At 36.8% G+C, this 17,429-nt stretch overlaps 2 protein-coding genes across 2 annotated transcripts; one reads left to right on the plus strand and one right to left on the minus strand.

Moving 5' to 3' along the window:
• Positions 1–7,875: 7,875 nt before the first annotated feature.
• Positions 7,876–8,529, minus strand: LOC138875969 (uncharacterized). The gene is made up of 2 exons (XM_070154850.1): positions 8,229–8,529; positions 7,876–8,126 (listed from the first exon to the last, which is right to left on the minus strand). The coding sequence occupies exons 1-2, from the start codon at positions 8,527–8,529 to the stop codon at positions 7,876–7,878; spliced, it is 552 nt and encodes a 183-aa protein (XP_070010951.1).
• Positions 8,530–12,139: 3,610 nt separating this feature from the next.
• On the plus strand, positions 12,140–13,359 carry LOC104231033 (putative F-box/LRR-repeat protein At4g00320). Its single transcript, XM_009783956.2, has 3 exons — positions 12,140–12,706; positions 12,806–12,939; positions 13,032–13,359. The coding sequence occupies exons 1-3, from the start codon at positions 12,140–12,142 to the stop codon at positions 13,357–13,359; spliced, it is 1,029 nt and encodes a 342-aa protein (XP_009782258.2).
• Positions 13,360–17,429: the final 4,070 nt, after the last annotated feature.

The raw sequence follows: 17,429 nt of genomic DNA on the forward strand, positions 1-17,429 counted from the left end.
AAAACAAACCAAACCGAATATAGGAGTAGCTATTTTAAATTTATTATTACACCTATATATATGTATACTTTTATACAAAGTTTTAAAATTTTTATAGTAAATATTAATCATTTGCACTTTTAGTACAGTTCTTTACCTTTACATTCTAGTTTAATTGGTAGTTTTCTTTTGTTAAGTATAAGAACCTATTTCATGTTAAAAATAATATATTTTTAATTGAGTTCTTAAATTATTCATCACTATTTGATTCAATTATCATCAATATATCTTGGTAAATAATAGATTTCTCAAAGAGTAATTGATTTGATAGTGTTACGTTGAAAATATAGTCGCCAAAATGTGTGTTTGGTAGTGTATGTCTTATATTTAAGAAAAAACGACAAATAACCGAAAAAACCGAAAAACCGACATAAACCGAATCGAGAAAAAACCGACTTAATTGGTTTGGTTTGGTTCTAATATTTGAAAAACTGACTTACTTGGTTTGGTTTCTTTTTAGGAAAAAACCGATCTAAACTGAACCATAAACACCCGTAACCATAATAATGATTCTTTTTTCAAGTTATATGCGAGTAGTTTAGTTTTAGACAACCCGGTGATGAAAAAGTTACAACTACGTGAACCATAATATCACGATTACGAATAATAAGAAATTGAAATATATGTGTATTGGGAAAATCGAGTTTACATATTAAAGTGATTAGAAGATGACGTGTCATGACACGAAGACTGGTCAAAGAGTGATGATTGGCAAAGAGACATGAGTTGCAATATATACGAGCAGAAGGTACAAGTAGAGGCACAAGCAGTTATTCAAAAGACTCAATGCTCGTACCTATTTATACTCAAAAGTCAAGGAGAATGAATCTGACAGCATAAGAGAGTACAAATACAGTATTTAATAAGCAGTAAATACTAAAAACGTTATAGAATCTGTATTAAATTACAATTATTATGTAACGTAGCATTTAATGTCTTTAATTGTCTATAGTGGCCTAATTATAACAAAGCAAAATGTATATCTTTAAGATAGCTATAAAAAAGAGAGAGTGGATCATTTGTAAGGACACGAAAGATCATCTGAATATACTGGTTTACTTTGTTTTCTTCTGTCTATCTTATTATTAGCAAAATCACTTTCCTTTATTCAGTTTTGATTATCAGTAACCCGTGTTCTTTTAAATTAAAGCTTTGACTGAAATTCCACTTTTTGGTTAAACAAATTGGTTCCGTTACCGGGAATCTGATAATCTACTCTTTCTTAGCCTAACCTTTTTTGTTGCATCAACTATGTCGAACATCAATGACAACACCCAAGAAAACCAAGGAAACCAACAACTCCAGGAGAATCCACAGGATGATCACATCCCAATCCCTTCTCCACAAAGTTTCCCTCAACGATCTCGAGAAGGCACTCCTGATAGATCTCATGCAAATGGAAATGCTCAATTCGAAAATGATGAAGCTATCAATGAAGCTTTGCAAAAGCTAATTGCTCAACAGGTCAATAAAGCTCTTGATGCCTTTGTCAGCCAATTACCTGTTGTACCACCAACACCCACTCTAAATAATAACACTTTGGAGAACCCTCGTTCTGGGCTTGCTAATTCAGGTAGTGGTGGAATCCCCAGCGAGCCACGAGAAGGAGAACCAGGTAACTTAATCAATTCTGATTTACAAAATTTAGTACTAACATTGCAGAAACAGCTCAAGGAGCAAAGTGACTGCATAGAGAAAATACCTGGAGTACCACCCGTAATCAAAGGGATAGATATGGAATTCACAACAACCTTGGAAGCCAAGTACTGCTCCTCTCCCAATTCCAAAGAAATTCAAAATTCCCGATATTCCAACATATGATGGAACAACTAATCCACATGATTGCATTCACAACAGGCGTAAAAGGTAACGACTTTACCAAACAAGAAATTGAATTATTATTGGTCAAAAAATTCGGTGAAACACTCACTAAGGGAGCATTAACATGGTATTCTCTTTTACCTGAAAATTTCATAAATTCTTTTGCTGAGTTTGCAGATTCATTTATCAAAGCACACTCGGGAGCTCAAAAAGTCGAAAAAGAATGGAAGATATTTTCAAAATCAAGCAAGGGGACTCAGAATTGCTTAGGGAGTTCGTGGATAGGTTCCAGCGTGAAAGAATGACGTTACCGCACGTACCTGACAATTGGGAAGCTATAGCCTTCACTAGTAATTTGAATGAAAAAGGCTCTGAAGCCACGAGGCGACTCAAGAAAAGTCTTCGTGAATTCCCAGCAATAACGTAGAATGACGTTTATAACAGATACAACACGAAGCTAAGGATAGAAGAAGATATTATCTCACGATCTCAAAAAGAAGAAAAGGTGAGTTCGAGACGGACGGAAACCGAAAAAAGGTTCGGTAAAAACAGGTACAAACCATATATGGGTCCAGTAGGAAAAGATTCACGGTCAAAACAGGACAATCCGAGGTACGATCATAGGTCGAGAAATAGAGAGTCGGGCTCGTCATCAAGATTTGGGAAAGATTGAAACGAGCGAGAGTTACGGGATGATGATAGAAATTTAAAAGCAAGGTTTGGCGATTATAATTTTAATGCAAGCACTTCCGAGCTCGTAGCTGTTTTAAGAAGCATGGGTGATAAGGTACGATGTCCAAAGAAATGAGATCGAACCCAAACAGGCGCAACCCTGATCACTGGTGCGAATTTCACAACGATCAGGGCATAAAACGGCAGACTGTAGGTTGCTGCAAGGTGAAGTTGATCATCTATTAAAGCAATGGTATCTCACTGAATTATTCAGTGAGAGAGGTAAGCAAGCCTATATGAAGAATACGCAGGAGCCCCCAAAACCACCTTCTCCCAAAAGGACCGTTAATGTGATAAGCGGAGGTGGAGACATCAATGGTGTGACGTACACAACAGCCAATAAAGTCTCCAAAGTCACAATTACCCACGGGAAGCGGGTGCGACATGTCTTAGAGGAAGAAAGCATTACGTTTGATGATGCAGACGCGGATGGCGTACTATCCCCACATAACTATGCACTGGTAATATCTTTACTTGTACATGATACTAATGTAAAACGAGTTTTGATTGATCCATGTAACATTATTTTGCTAAGAGTACTACGTGAGATGCAAGCTGAAGATAAATTGATACCAAAGGCGCATACTCTGTCTGGATTTGACAATTCCAGCATAGTGACGAAAGGGGAGGTAATACTTACAACATTTGCAGAAGGAGTTGTCAAGGATACAAAATTTCAGGTGGTAGATATGGAGATGGCTTACAATATGATCCTTGGGAGACCATGGATCCACGAGATTGATGTCGTTCCGTCAACCTTGCATCAAGTTATTAAATTTCCATCACCATGGGGAATATGTCAAATCCGTGGGGATCAACATACATCCAGAAGCATCAATTCTGTAGCAGATTCAAGTACGAAAAACGAAGAAAAATAGTAATTACAGAATCCAGTCGAGGGTACCACAATACAAACCTCAACTGAACAAGAACGAACAGACGTGGACTCAAGGCCAGATGCCATTCAAGAACCAGAAGAAAATGAAAATATCAAAACAACGATTGAAGAACTGGAAGTTGTAATATTATTTGCACAATGGCCTGAAAGGAAAGTCTACGTAGGGGCCAATCTAAGTCAAGACATGAAAAGTAAGTTGATTGAATTTTTAAAAACTAACGTGGATTGTTTTGCTTGGTCCTACTCTGATATGACAGGAATACCACCGGAGGTAATGACTCATAAATTAAATGAAGACCCATCGTATCCCCTATCAAACAAAAGAACAGAAAGCAAGGAACTTTCAAAAATCAGGTGATTCAAGATGAGATTCAAAAATTGTTAAAGATTGGGTCTATCCGTGAGGTAAAGTATCCTAATTGGTTAGCCAATACTATTGTGGTACCGAATAAGAATGGTAAGTGGCGAGTTTGTGTCGATTACACAGGCCTTAACAAAGCTTGTCCTAAAGATTCTTTTCCATTACCACATATAGATCAACTAATTGATGCTACTGCAGGACATGAATTGTTAAGCTTTTTAGATGCGTATTCAGGATACAATCAAATCAAAATGGATCCAATAGATGAAGAAAAAACTTCATTTATAACAGACAGGGGGGACTTACTGTTATAAAGTAATGCCTTTTGGTCTAAAAATGCTGGTGCAACATATCAAAGACTAGTGACCAAAATGTTCCAAGAACATTTAAGAAAAACAATGGAGGTTTACATAGATGACATGCTCGTTAAAACTCAACATTCAGGGGATCATATATCGCATTTGTCTGATACATTTCAGGTCTTGTAGATATTCAATATGAAATTAAATCCGAAGAAATGTGCATTCGGTGTTGCATCAGGTAAGTTTTTGGGTTTTCTTGTTTCTAATTGTGGTATTGAAGTGAATCCCACACAGATTAAGGACATTGAAGAAATTCCTGACATGCTTACAAGTAGAAAAGAAGTGCAGTGGTTGACAGGAAGAATTGCAGCCTTGGGGAGATTCATTTCTAAATCATCAGAAAAATACTTTAAGTTCTTTTCAGCTCTTAAAAAGCAAGATCAGTTCGAATGGACTGAGGAATGTCAGCAAGCACTCAAAAATTTGAAGGCATACCTGTCAAATCCGCCATTACTCGCAAAACCAAAGCCTGGGGAAATATTGCTCATCTACCTTGTTGTCTTAGAAGTAGCGGTAAGTGTTGTTTTAGTCAGCGAAGACCAAGGTAAACAATCTCCGATCTATTATGTCAGCAAATCTTTATTAGATACGGAGACGCGGTATCCCCAGTTAGAAAAGCTAGCACTTGCATTAATCATGACATCTAGAAAATTAAGGCCTTATTTTCAATGTCATCCTATCTTTGTAGTAACTGCTTATCCATTACGCAATATATTACATAAGCATGAGTTGTCAGGTAGGTTAGCCAAATGGGCTATAGAATTAAGTGAATATGACATTGCATACTAGCCTAGAACCGCGATAAAATCTCAGGTGTTAGCAGATTTTGTGGCTAATTTTAGCCAAGGAATGCAATTGGAAGCAGAAAAAGAATTACAAGTGTTCAACGGCTCTAATCTGAGAATTTGGACCTTATTCACTGATGGTTCCTCTAATGTGAAGGGTGCAGGCTTGGGAATTGTTTTGGTACCACATACGGGTGAAACCATTTGACAAGCCATTAAATGTCATTCTATAACTAACAATGAGGCAGAGTATGAAGCTGCGATTACAGGTTTAGAACTAGCATGAGAACTCGGCATTAATCAGATTGTGATAAAAAACGATTCGCAGCTTGTAGTTAATCAAATGCTGGGGACTTATACGGCCAGGGAAGCACGAATTCAGCAGTATTTAGAGAAGGTACGGGATCTGGTCAGGCAATTCCAAACCTGAAAAGTTATGCAAATATCAAGAGATGAAAATGTTGAGGCGGACGCCCTAACCAATCTCGCATCTGCAGCAGATGTGGCAAGCAATGAAAATGCTTCCATAATGCATTTGTTTCATTCAGTGCTCGATCCAGATAAAAATAAGGTAAATTTTAATAACTTAACCTGGGATTGGAGGAACGAGATTATTGCTTTTTTGCAGTATGGAACCATCCCTGAAGACAAGAAAAAAGCTCACGCGCTTCGGAAAAAGGCTGCTCGATATTGTTTAAAGCAAGGCAATCTTTATCGAAAAATGTTCGGTGGACCATTAGCAAGGTGCCTCGGGCCTTCACAGACGGAATATGTAATGAGAGAGATACACGAGGGGCATTGTGGAAATCACGCCAGAGGAAGATCACTGGTAAGAACCATGATTAGGTCAGGTTATTACTGGCCTAAAATGGAAGAAGAAGCAGAAAATTTTGTGGCTAAATGTATAAGTGCCAAAGATACGGTAATAACATGCATAGACCTTCAGAGTTGTTACATCCGATCATTGCACCGTGGCCATTTATGAAATGGGAAATGGATATCGTGGGTCCACTACCACAAGCAAAAGGATAGGTAAAATTCTTGCTTGTACTTATTGACTATTTTACTAAATGGGTGGAAGCATGAGCATTCGAATGATGCGAGAAAAAGAAGTTAGAGATTTCATTTGGCGAAATATAATATGTCGATTCGGTGTGCCAAAGGAAATCGTGTGTGATAATGGACCTCAATTTATAGGCGCACAAATTACAGAGTTTTTACAAAGTTGGAAGATCAAAAGGATTACATCCGCACCTTATCATCCGGTGGGTAATGGACAAGCTGAGTCAACAAACAAAGTCATTATCAACAATTTAAAGAAGCGTTTGGAGGAATCCAAAGGTAATTGGCCAGAATTGTTACCTGGTGTTTTATGGGCATACTGCATAACAACAAAAACAAGTACGGGAGAAACACCATTTTCATTGGTTTATGGAGCTAAAGCTTTAATTCCAGTTGAGATAGGAGAGCCAAGCACAAGGTTTACACAAGCATCAGAAGAGTCTAATGGCGAAGAAATGTGCATAAATCTTGATCTACTTGAAGGAAAAAAAGAAGCTGCATTAATAAGAATGGCAACACAAAAGCAGGTCATAGAACGATACTACAATCGAAAAGCACGCCTAAGATTCTTCAAGATTGGGGACTTCGTGCTCAAAAAGGTTTTTCAATCTACGAAGGCAACCAATGCGGGAAAATTGAGTCCAATCTGGGAAGGACCCTACAGGATTCATGGTATTGTAGGAAAATGAGCATACGAGCTAGAAACGATAGATGGCAAAATACTATCTTCACACTGGAATACCGTTCACTTGAAGAGATACTATTTCTAAGGAATACCCACGGTCAGGTATCCATATTTTAAAATTTTATTTTTGAATTGTTAAAATTTTACTAATGATTTTAGATTATAGGAAAAAAAGTTAGCCCGTACTAAATGATGAATCACGACTTGCAAGTCACGTGGAATAAATTAAAATTCCCAGTCTAGGATTATAACTATTCTGATAGAAATTCAGACGGGTTAAGCAGTCTTCATCTATAATCGCACCTCCGAGTCCCGTGTGTTTTTTCCTTTTCAAGAAAAGGACCAAATGAGAGGAACAATCAAGTGCTCGAGACTTCATACTTCAACGCTCAAATATTTGGGGGACTATATAATATATGTGTATGAAGAAGGCAAAGAAGATTGAGAAATAATCAAAGTTCAAGCCTGAGAAGTTTACTCATTGAGTGAGAGCAAAGTCACGAGCTAAAGCCAAAGAAAAACCTTATCATAGTTAGGGTAAAGGCAATGTACTGAAACATGTTATAAGTAAAAACCTTGTATTCATTTTCTTTTTTGAAATCTGTTATAAGGAAAACAGTTGCGAGAAAGTTATAGAAGTAATTCAAATACATGTAAAGTGTTATTTAAAACTTGACAAAGTTCAAATAAAAACTTGTCGAAGTTATTCCAAAAAACATGTATATTCCTAATTCTTTTATCGTATATTAACATCATTATGAAGTTGAGAAGTTTTCTTCATTAAGTGTCGAATATAAAAGGGCTATCTTTTATAAAATTCATGATTAATTCAAGTATTCATGAAGTTAACATAAGCATTTTTGAAGAATAAAAATGCAAATTATTCAGTAAATCCTTAAAAATAAAGGCAATAATAAACAAAGCAGAAGTTCAAACAGCAACAGAAACTTCTTAATATTAAAGAGTTTAGACTAAGTATGAATTTAGTCATAAACCAAAAGTTGTTTATACAAAGTGCCCCATAAAAGGACTGGGGACTTAATGTTTCTAACAAACCCTTAAAAAGATTAAGGGTCACAATCACGAACCACCAAAAAGAAAAAAAAAGGAATTCAAACAACATAAACTTTTCACTGAGAAGATGAAGGGACTGAAGCAGGGTCATCAGCAGCAGCGGGCTCAATTTGACTCGAAGGAGTGGGGATACCCGTATTATCTTCAACATTTTCAGAAACTTCAGCCACAGGAGAAGAAAAATCTTGGTTCTGCTGAGTCTTCTCAATAGTCTCTTTGATCTTGGCTAACTCAGATTCCAAGTTAAAATTTTCCTGGCTAACTTCAACGAGGGTATCATGGCGAGAATTTAAAAATGCCCAACTCACTTCAATGACAGTTTTATCATCAAGGATCTCGTAATCTCTTTCTCAATCAACAATTTCATTTCTTAACTTTTCATTTTCAGCCAAGGCAGATCCATAAGAACTTTGAAGAGAAGCGTGAGAACTCTCTAAAGAGCAAACCTTATCAGAAGATACCCGGAGGTCTTCTTGAGTTTGAGTCAAATTCTGCACGAGTTCACCAACATATGCTTCTTTTTCACTCAAGAGAGCTCTCAACTCTCTAATTTCTTCACTTGCCTTGGACAATTGCTCGGAAAAAGAGGTTTCCAGACAAGCCTTTTCCTTACTTGCTTGATTTGAAGAAGCTTTTTCAACTGCCGATTCTGAAGTCAAAGCCCGTACCTGCTGCTCTAAGGTACTTTTACTTTTTTCTAAAGTTTCCATGTCAATCTGAAGACTTTCACACTATTTCTTCCAATTATCTGCCCTCCACTTGGTAGTCACACACTAATTGCTCTGAGAGGGTAACTCTTTTCATCATCTTCGTGCCAATTAGATTGACCTAGAAAAAAGAGAGGGGAAAAATAAGAATCCTGAAGATAGAAAAATGACAAAGTAAAACTTGAAAAAGGAATACCTTTAAAGAAACATGCACTATATCATTCATCAAGGTCGCAGAACTATGACTATCAAGCTTAGCTCTCTCAACTAGACCAATCAAAGGCTTTAGCCACACGTCAGCTTGACCTGATTTCCTTAAAAGGTTACCCTTAACAGGGACTTCAATGATAACTCGCCTCATAGCATCATTCCTACTTAAAGAACCAACCTCTGTGTAAGGAGCAGTTGAAGGAGGAGTAGTCGAGGGTGGAATTGTGGAAACAGTCATAATAGCCTAGGGAGGAACGGCAACAGCCACGACCAGCAAAGGAGGAATCACAGGAACGGGAGTAGAAAAAGAAGCAAGAGGTGCTTCATCAGAAATCAGACCTAAATTTTCACCATCAAACCCGCGGTTAAAAAGTTGCTCAATTGAATCATGAGCAGCAACGGGGACTTCATCATCATGAATTATCACCGAGGCTTCAATAAACTCGGTAAGAGGAATAGAATGAGGGGGGATACTTCATCATCAGAAATGATTCGCCTACGAGCTCGTGGTCTTTTTACTAAGGAACCCCCATCTTCCTCTTCTTCAAAATCTTGGTCATTAGCAGCTTTCCTTTTCGATGAAGAACCCAAGATTATCTCTTGGGCTCTTTCCAAAGAAATGCGGCAAGCCACGACCGCCTCGGCACTAATCCCTCGAACAGCAAATCCTGATAAAAAGAAGGATTAAAATAAGTTTTGGGAAAAACAATAAAAAGTTAAATAAAAAAACTCTTACCATGAGTTTTCACTTTCTAACCAAATCGTTGGGAAATATGCTTCTAAGATCTACCCTCCATTGGGGCTGTATTCAGTAACCTTCCTACCCAACCACAAAAATTGGGAATTTCTTCAACAATTCCCATGGTTGCTAAAATGAAAAAGGAAAATGAGAATAGAGATCATCAAAATTGAAGAAAAAGGTACGAGAAAGTTATTAAAAAAGAAAAATCACGTGCAAAATTTCACTTCTCGGGGAAGGGGACATTTTCATCACCCACTAAATCCACGGTAGGGGAAGCAACAAACCTGGCGTACCAGCCACGGTCTCTGTCATCTTCTGGACTAACCAGAACTCTTTTGCTCCTAGCTACTAAAGTAAAAACGCCTTGGCGGAAAAGTCTGGGAGAGTAAAGATGAACTAAATGAGCAAAAGTGAAAGGCACACTGGCCATGTTTGTCAAATGCCTCAAACAAGCAACAACCCCTCACATTATAGGGCCAATTTGGCTTAAGCAAACATCGAAAAAATGACAGAATTCAAGAATAACAGATCAATAGCAGGTTTGAATCCTAATGTGAAAGGGTATGTATAAACAAAGGAAAATCCAATTAAATAAGAGGTGATTCTTTGATTCACGTTGGGAATTCTGACAGAGAAGTCATGACTCCAATGACAGTCTTTACGAACTAAAGAAATCAGACCCTCTATAATCTGAGTTGGATAGATATCAGCACGATCTAAAGAGGATACTTGATTTCTAAGGGACTCCTTGTCATTGTAGAAAGATAGTTCCACATGAACTATTTCTTCTACTGTAGGTTCACGAACAGGTTCAGCGGGTTCCTTACCCCTGAAAGAAGATCTTTGTGAGAAAGAACCTCTGGTTCTAAAGGAAGGACTGGAACTAGATGAAAGAAGAGAAGAACTACGTACAGAAGAAGACCCTAAATTACGAAGTCTACCTCCTCTTCTACTCCTGCTAGGGGCAAGAGGGAAGTTATCAACTATGTGGACTCTTCTAGGGTTAGAGTTTGGTGAAGACAAGGTAGTACGAGGAAGAAGCAAATAAAAATTCAAGAATTGAATACTCGGAAAACTTTATGTGATAAGGATAAAGACGAAAACTATGTTTATACTAGGAAGCAACCGTCAAAGGAAAAGGTGCAATGATGAAAAGGTCATAATGAGAACTGTCGCTTCGTGATTAGTGAAGCCGTAAAAAAGCCCTAAAAAGTGCTGCAAAGTTGCAGAGCTAATAAAAGGGTGCCACGTGTGATAAGCATTAAATGAAAGTGACAATTGAAGCGTCGATTTTATCGTAGCATTAATAACAGCAACATTCCCGCTTTAATAAAATTCACTTCCCAAATATTCAATTGATGAATAAATGGTAAGTAGGGGGACTATCTGTATTGGAAAAATCGAGTTTACATATTAAAGTGATTGGAAGATGACGTGTCATGACACGAAGGCTGATCAAAGAGTGATGATTGACAAAGAGGCACGAGTGGCGATAGATACGAGCAGAAGGTACAAGTAGAGGCACGAACAATTATTCAAAAGACTCAACGCTCGTACCTATTTATACTCAAAAATCAAGGGTAATGAATCTGACAGCATAAGAGAGTACAAATACAGTATTTAATAAGCAGTAAATACTAAAAACATTATAGAATCTGTATTAAATTACAATGAATATGTAACGTAGCATTTAATACCTTTAATTGTCTATAGCGGCCTAATTATAACAAAGACAAAACGTATATCTTTAAGATAGCTATAAAAAGGAGAGAAGTGATCATTTGTAAGGACACGAAAGATCATCTGAATATACTGGTTTACTTTGTTTTCTTCTGTCTATCTTATTGTTAGCAATATCACTTTCCTTTATTCAGTTTTGATTATCAGTAACCCGTGTTCTTCTAAATTAAAGCTTTGACTGAAATTTCACTTTTTGGTTAAACAATATGCAAGTACTTGTCGGTTTTCTTTATTACTTTATTCTAATTAAATTTTGTATTATTGAACGGCACACATGAAGAACTATAGAAAAATATCCTCTTTATAAAGATCCGTTTAAATTACTGTACAAATATTTAGACACTATTCTGGACTCTAACAGTCTTATTGAAATAAGGGTAAAGGTATTTTTGTTAATAAAGATATTGAAATTATATTAAAATTGAATGTGCAAGAGTTATCTTAAAATTTGAATTTTCTTGTTCTGCTTAGAAAAAAGAAGCTAACCCAAAAGCAGAAAATTTGGTCAAATAAACTACTTATAAAATTTAATTTAAAATATTAAAATTTAACAAAAGTTTCTAAATATTCTTTAAAAAAAAATCCTGAAACAGACCCAAAAAAGGAAAGAGTTTATTTCAGCTATAGTGTTATATGGACCTTATAATTGATGTCTTACTTCCCCTTTTGGCGTTTGGTGTCTACCTTCTCCAAATCCTACCACAATTTGGTGTAGGAATGGCAGTCACTACTATAAATATTTGTTTATTCTGTGGCATTGTGGATTTTGTCGGAGAATTTCATTCGGGGTCGGAGTTAAGATTTGAACTTTATGAGTTTTGAATTATACTCCTTTTAAGTTACTAGATTCATTAAATTTCTTAAGTTACTGAGTTTAGTCGAACTCGCAACGAACACCGCCCCTGATTCCATCAAAGTCATATGGAGGATACAAGAGACCGAATTTCCCAACTGCCAGAGCCAATTTTGCAACACATCTTGTCTTTCCTTGTTGTTAAAGATGCTGCAAGAATGTCTACACTGTCCAAGATTTGGAACAGTGAATGGAATTCACTCTCCTACTTAGATTTTGGTGAAGGTTTTTTCTATGGGCCACAGGACATGCGAAATCTCTTGAAAGCTGTGACTCAAATTCTAGTAATTCGGCTAAAGCACAAGATTTATGTGGAAAAGTTTTGGCTGCGATTACCCAATTTGCGTCGGAGGTTTTATTATTTTCACAAGTGGATTAAATTACTCGTAGCTTCTAATGTCAAAGAGTTTGATCTATGTGTAGGCAGACGTATTTATGATGGAAAACAGTTACACAATAAGTTGCCTGAGGTAATCTTTGATGCCAAAGCACTAAATGTGCTTACTTTGGTTGGATTTAAGATTGAATTACCCTCTCATGGTACTGTAAAGTTATCTTCTTTGCGAGAATTGCACCTCCGTTATGTAATTTTGGACGACAAATTTATGCATAAGCTGCCACAATTTAGAGTTTTTGTATTTGACGTGGTTTAATGGACTTTCCAGTTTTCAAGTTGGTGAAAAGAGTTTACCTAAACTAAAGAAAGTAAAGCTGGAAAATTGCCCTACTTCCAGATTGTTGATATTGCATCAATTAGTCTTGAAGACTTTACTATCAAAAGTAATTGGGATTTAAATTTTGTTAATATAACTTCTTGCAAAGCTCTCAAGAGTTTGTGCCTCAATGGTGTAGCCATGACCGATAAATGGTTAGAAAACTTCTTTTCAGCCTACAAAATCTTGAATTTTTTTACTTATCCTGTTGCAATACATTGACGACAATGAAGATCTCAAGCTACAGGCTCAAACAGCTTATCGTATTTGGTTGTCCTAATCTGGTTGATGCTCAAGTATATACTCCTAATTTGATACTATTCTCATATGGTTGTTGTTCATTGCCAACATTGAAACTAAAAGCTTCAGATTCATTAAAAGCCAATATCTCCTTTGACTCATTAGAAACTCCTGGCAGTGATTGGTACAACTCTACGCTCACAAATCTTCTTGGTAGCTTCAATCATTCCTTAGATATTAAATTATCAAGCAAAAAGGATGAGGTATGTTCCGCAAATTCTTTAGCTACATTGCTTCAAGAAGATAGTAGTAGTAGTGTTATTGATTTCTCATAAATTGTTTTATTTTTGGCTGTTACAGATGATAGTTATACCACAAGACATGAGAGTAAACTTGCTTCCTCCACTTTATGCTAATAATAATTTGCACGTAATATTGAAAAACGATGGAAGCATTCAGTTGTGGACGTTGTTGATAGTTTGCTTTGGATTTCTCCTCAACTGGACACCATATCTTTTAGCGAGGCTCGAGTCTTAAAGACCCTGAAGGTAATATGCTCACTGACTTTGTAAAAGAACAAAATTTGCTTAGTTGTTTCTAAGGTTTTGTTGCTCCTTTGTGTTTTCCTGGTTTTACAGTTTATACATGAAGATGCATCAAATGAAGATGAGAAGTCTTGTTGTGCATCGCTACCTTGGAAATGTTGGAGGCATAAGTTAAAGCAAGTGAAGATGCAAAACTTTTTCATGTATGGAGCAGCAGGAGTTGAGAGACTATTTTTTCACAAATGCAGATATCTTGGAGATAACTGACGTTCACTCAGAATGAGTCGAGTCCAAGATTTTATTTCAATAAATATATGTACCTTACATAGAAGCTCCCATGGGTTCTTCAGTGTGGTTGTGTCTAGTCTTATCTTTTCAAATTAATTTTATATCTAAGGATGAAACTCTATATCTCATAGCATGAATAGCCGTTCACTTCATTCGACAGCTCTCTCAGACCATTTCACATTTAAAAATGTATTTCACATGCTTCTCTGTAGTTTCACTCAGAGCAAGCCCGCATTTATTCTGCACGATTACTACCATTTTATGTTTCCTTTGCTGTGAGTGTAACTCCTCCTTGTTCTGCACTCTATCTCTTTAATAAGATACCAGTCTCCGTGAATGTGCAGTGCATCAAGAGCCTCATGGAAGGTTTTTTTAATGGACCTTCATGACTTTAGGTAGCAGCAACACCTCCTTATCTAATGCTAGCATATGTGAACTTCTTTCTTGGTGGTGATGAAAAGCGAAGCGTTCTTCCTTCTCTTCACCAGAGATTTCTGATGTCTCTGCTATTTCGTGGTGGTGGAAGCAATGGCGGATGCAGGATTACCGCCAAAGGGGGTCAAAAAAATAAAAAAGTTAAAAAGGTTGTAACTTGTGGTAATAGAATCAATGACCTTGCAAAGATTTTGAACTCCTTGACCACTAAGCTATGCTTTTGGGCTGTGTCAAGGGAATTCAAAAAATAATATATAGAGGTAAAAAACAAATTTTGTCGTAATTTTTCGATGAAGGGGATTTGGGTGAACACCAGGGCAGAAGATCATGATGGAGGCTCCAAAAGTGAAAAACTCAAGCTATAGTGTGCAGTTATAGTATGTGTTCCTTCATCGAGATGGTTAATTGACAGTTTTCTGATTATGCTCTATTAGACTACTATTACTCTGTTTGATGTTTTATACTTCAATACCACACAAGAGAGTGATTTGTGTAGTGTCAAATTTTCGCGTGCAGTGATTTGGTTCTTCTATGCGTTCCTTACACTACTGTTGCGGAATAAATAGAGCAGAAATTAAAGAACACATGTATTTTTACGTGGAAAACACCTAGCTCAAAAAGTGAAAAAACCACGATCTACTTCCCAGTATGATTTTTCTCTAACACTTCACTAAAATTCTGAGCTAAACAACAATGTTTACAAAACTCTTGTAATCCTAAGGATTACGTCTAACCCTTGTAGTAACCAGCCACAGGCTGTTGCGACAGCTTCAAGTTAACTCTAACTTGAACAATACAACACTAATACCTAATACAATTTGCTTCTAGGAAAGCTGAAAGGTACAACTCAAAAGCTCTACTACAATTGAACTCGAATAAAAGATAGACACATGGAACTAGATCTTCTATCTGGTTCATGTAGCTCCAAGTTCGCATGCTTGAAACACATAGGAATTACTTGCAAAATGCCTTGGTATTTTGCTCTCACTTCTTGCTTAACTTCAGCGTGTGTGCGTCATCTGTAAAAGATAACACAACTGAAATATATAGAGTTAGTAGGATAAGGATTAATTAGAATTCTAATGCTTTACTCCCTTGGTGGAAGAGTTCTAGTTAACTTCAATCTTTAACTTTTTTCTTATCTACGATAGAGTTCTCTTCAAGTAAGGAGTCATGCTCCTTATCTATTATGCAGCCTTTTCGTTCAGGGAGATAACCACTTATGCATATCCCTTGCACATGTATGGCTTTTGCTTAAATTTGACCGTGACCTATGTACATTGTTCATGGACCTGGTTCATGCATGTGTTCATTTGTCAATCATCAAAATCAAAATCACTCAGGTCAACAAATTTCCCTTTTTTATGATGACAAACTCTGTGCTTTTCAGAAGTATGAGACCTGTTTCAATTAAGCTCAACATCAACACAATGTTAGAATACTTTCCATTTAAAGTCATAAATCATCAAGGACCAAGTTCATTAGGTTATTGTATTGGGAAAAAACTGAGTTTATATTAAAGATGATGTGACATGACATGTGGATTAGTTAAATGGTCAAAGCGCAGCAATTGACTAAGAGGCACGGATGGAGACAACCACGGGAAGAAGAATTTAAATAGGCACGAGACGACGTATAGATACGAGTCTCGTACCAATTTAAATTATTTACAGCCAACGGATTAGAAGGCATTGAAGACAAAGATCTGATGACAGAAAGGAGTCCAAATTCATTATTAAATACTTGATACGTTACAAAATTGGTATTTAATAGGAATGATTATATAACGGCTTATTTAATGTTATTTATTACTCATGATTATATCATTAAAGCTGAGGCTTCATTCCTTTACCTAGAATTATCTATAAAAGGAATAAGTATCATCATTTGTAAGGACACGGAATACTATTGAGAATTTATTGAAATACACATCTATTTGCTTCTTTACCATCGTTCTCAAAAGTATTTTATTTTTGTCTCCTGATTATCAGTAACCCGAATTTCTTTTTAGCTTTGACCAAAGACTCAGATTTTTGGTTAAACAAATTGGTTCCGTTACCGGGAATCTGATAATCTTTCCTTTTAAGCTATATCTTATCTATTGTCGTCACCATGTCAAACAACAACGCCGACAACAATAGTAATAACACATTGGGAAACCATGAGAATCAAATACATCAAAATCAAGATGACGTGGTTCCCTCTCCTCTAAATTCACCACGTCAATCTCGTGAAGGCACTCCTGTTACTGAATCCCGTGCTGATCAACAAGAGCAATCTGAACATTTTGAAGGAGTTACAACTGAAGCTTTGCAAAAGCTAATTGATGCACAGGTCGGCAAAGCTCTTCAGGCACTTGTTAGTCGATTGCCTGCTGCGCCACCCACACCAACTCCTAATAATAATACATTGGAGAATCCCCGTTCTGGTCTTGATAATTCTGGAAACGGAGCAACCCCCAGTGAACCACAAGAAGGGGGACCAGGTAATTTAAATAATTCATATTTGCAAAATTTAGTACTAACATTGCAGAAACAGCTTAAGGAACAAAATGAGCGTATTGAACAAATCCCTGGAGTTCCGCCTGTAATAAAAGGAGTAGACATGGACAAATACTCACAACAACCATGGAAGCCTAGTGCTGCTCCCCTTCCAATTCCGAAAAAGTTCAAAATGCCTGACATCCCGAAATATGATGGTACTACAGACCCACGTGACCACGTGACTGCATTTACAACCGGCGTAAAAGGCAACGACTTGACCAAACAAGAAATTGAATCAGTATTGGTCAAGAAATTTGGAGAAACACTCACCAAGGGTGCATTAACCTGGTAGTCTCTTTTATCTGAAAATTCTATTAATTCTTTTGATGAGCTTGCAGATTCTTTTATTAAAGCACATTCGGGAGCACAAAAGGTTGAGAAAAGAATGGAAGATATTTTCAAAATCAAACAAGGGGATTCGGAGTTGCTTAGAAACTTTGTTGATAGATTCCAGCGTGAAAGAATGACTCTACCTCGTGTGCCTGACAATTGGGCTGCTATAGCTTTTGCAAGTAATTTAAATGACAAAAGTTCTGAAGCCACGAGACGACTCAAAGAAAGTCTTCGAGAATTTCCTGCAACCACATGGAATGA

This window comes from Nicotiana sylvestris, chromosome 8 (assembly GCF_000393655.2).
Source record: "Nicotiana sylvestris chromosome 8, ASM39365v2, whole genome shotgun sequence".
In the NCBI taxonomy this organism is placed as follows: domain Eukaryota; kingdom Viridiplantae; phylum Streptophyta; class Magnoliopsida; order Solanales; family Solanaceae; genus Nicotiana; species Nicotiana sylvestris.

Excerpts from the sequence above, each read along its gene's own strand:
- LOC104231033 (XM_009783956.2), top strand. The coding sequence starts at position 12,140 with ATGGAGGATACAAGAGACCGAATTTCCCAACTGCCAGAGCCAATTTTG. Across the intron at positions 12,707-12,805 it reads TGCCACAATTTAGAGTTTTT|ATTGTTGATATTGCATCAAT; the intron begins GTATTTGACGTG and ends CCCTACTTCCAG. Across the intron at positions 12,940-13,031 it reads GTAGCCATGACCGATAAATG|GCTCAAACAGCTTATCGTAT; the intron begins GTTAGAAAACTT and ends CTCAAGCTACAG.
- LOC138875969 (XM_070154850.1), bottom strand. The coding sequence starts at position 8,529 with ATGGAAACTTTAGAAAAAAGTAAAAGTACCTTAGAGCAGCAGGTACGG. Across the intron at positions 8,127-8,228 it reads TTCTCACGCTTCTCTTCAAA|TGAGTTGGGCATTTTTAAAT; the intron begins GTTCTTATGGAT and ends CTGTCATTGAAG.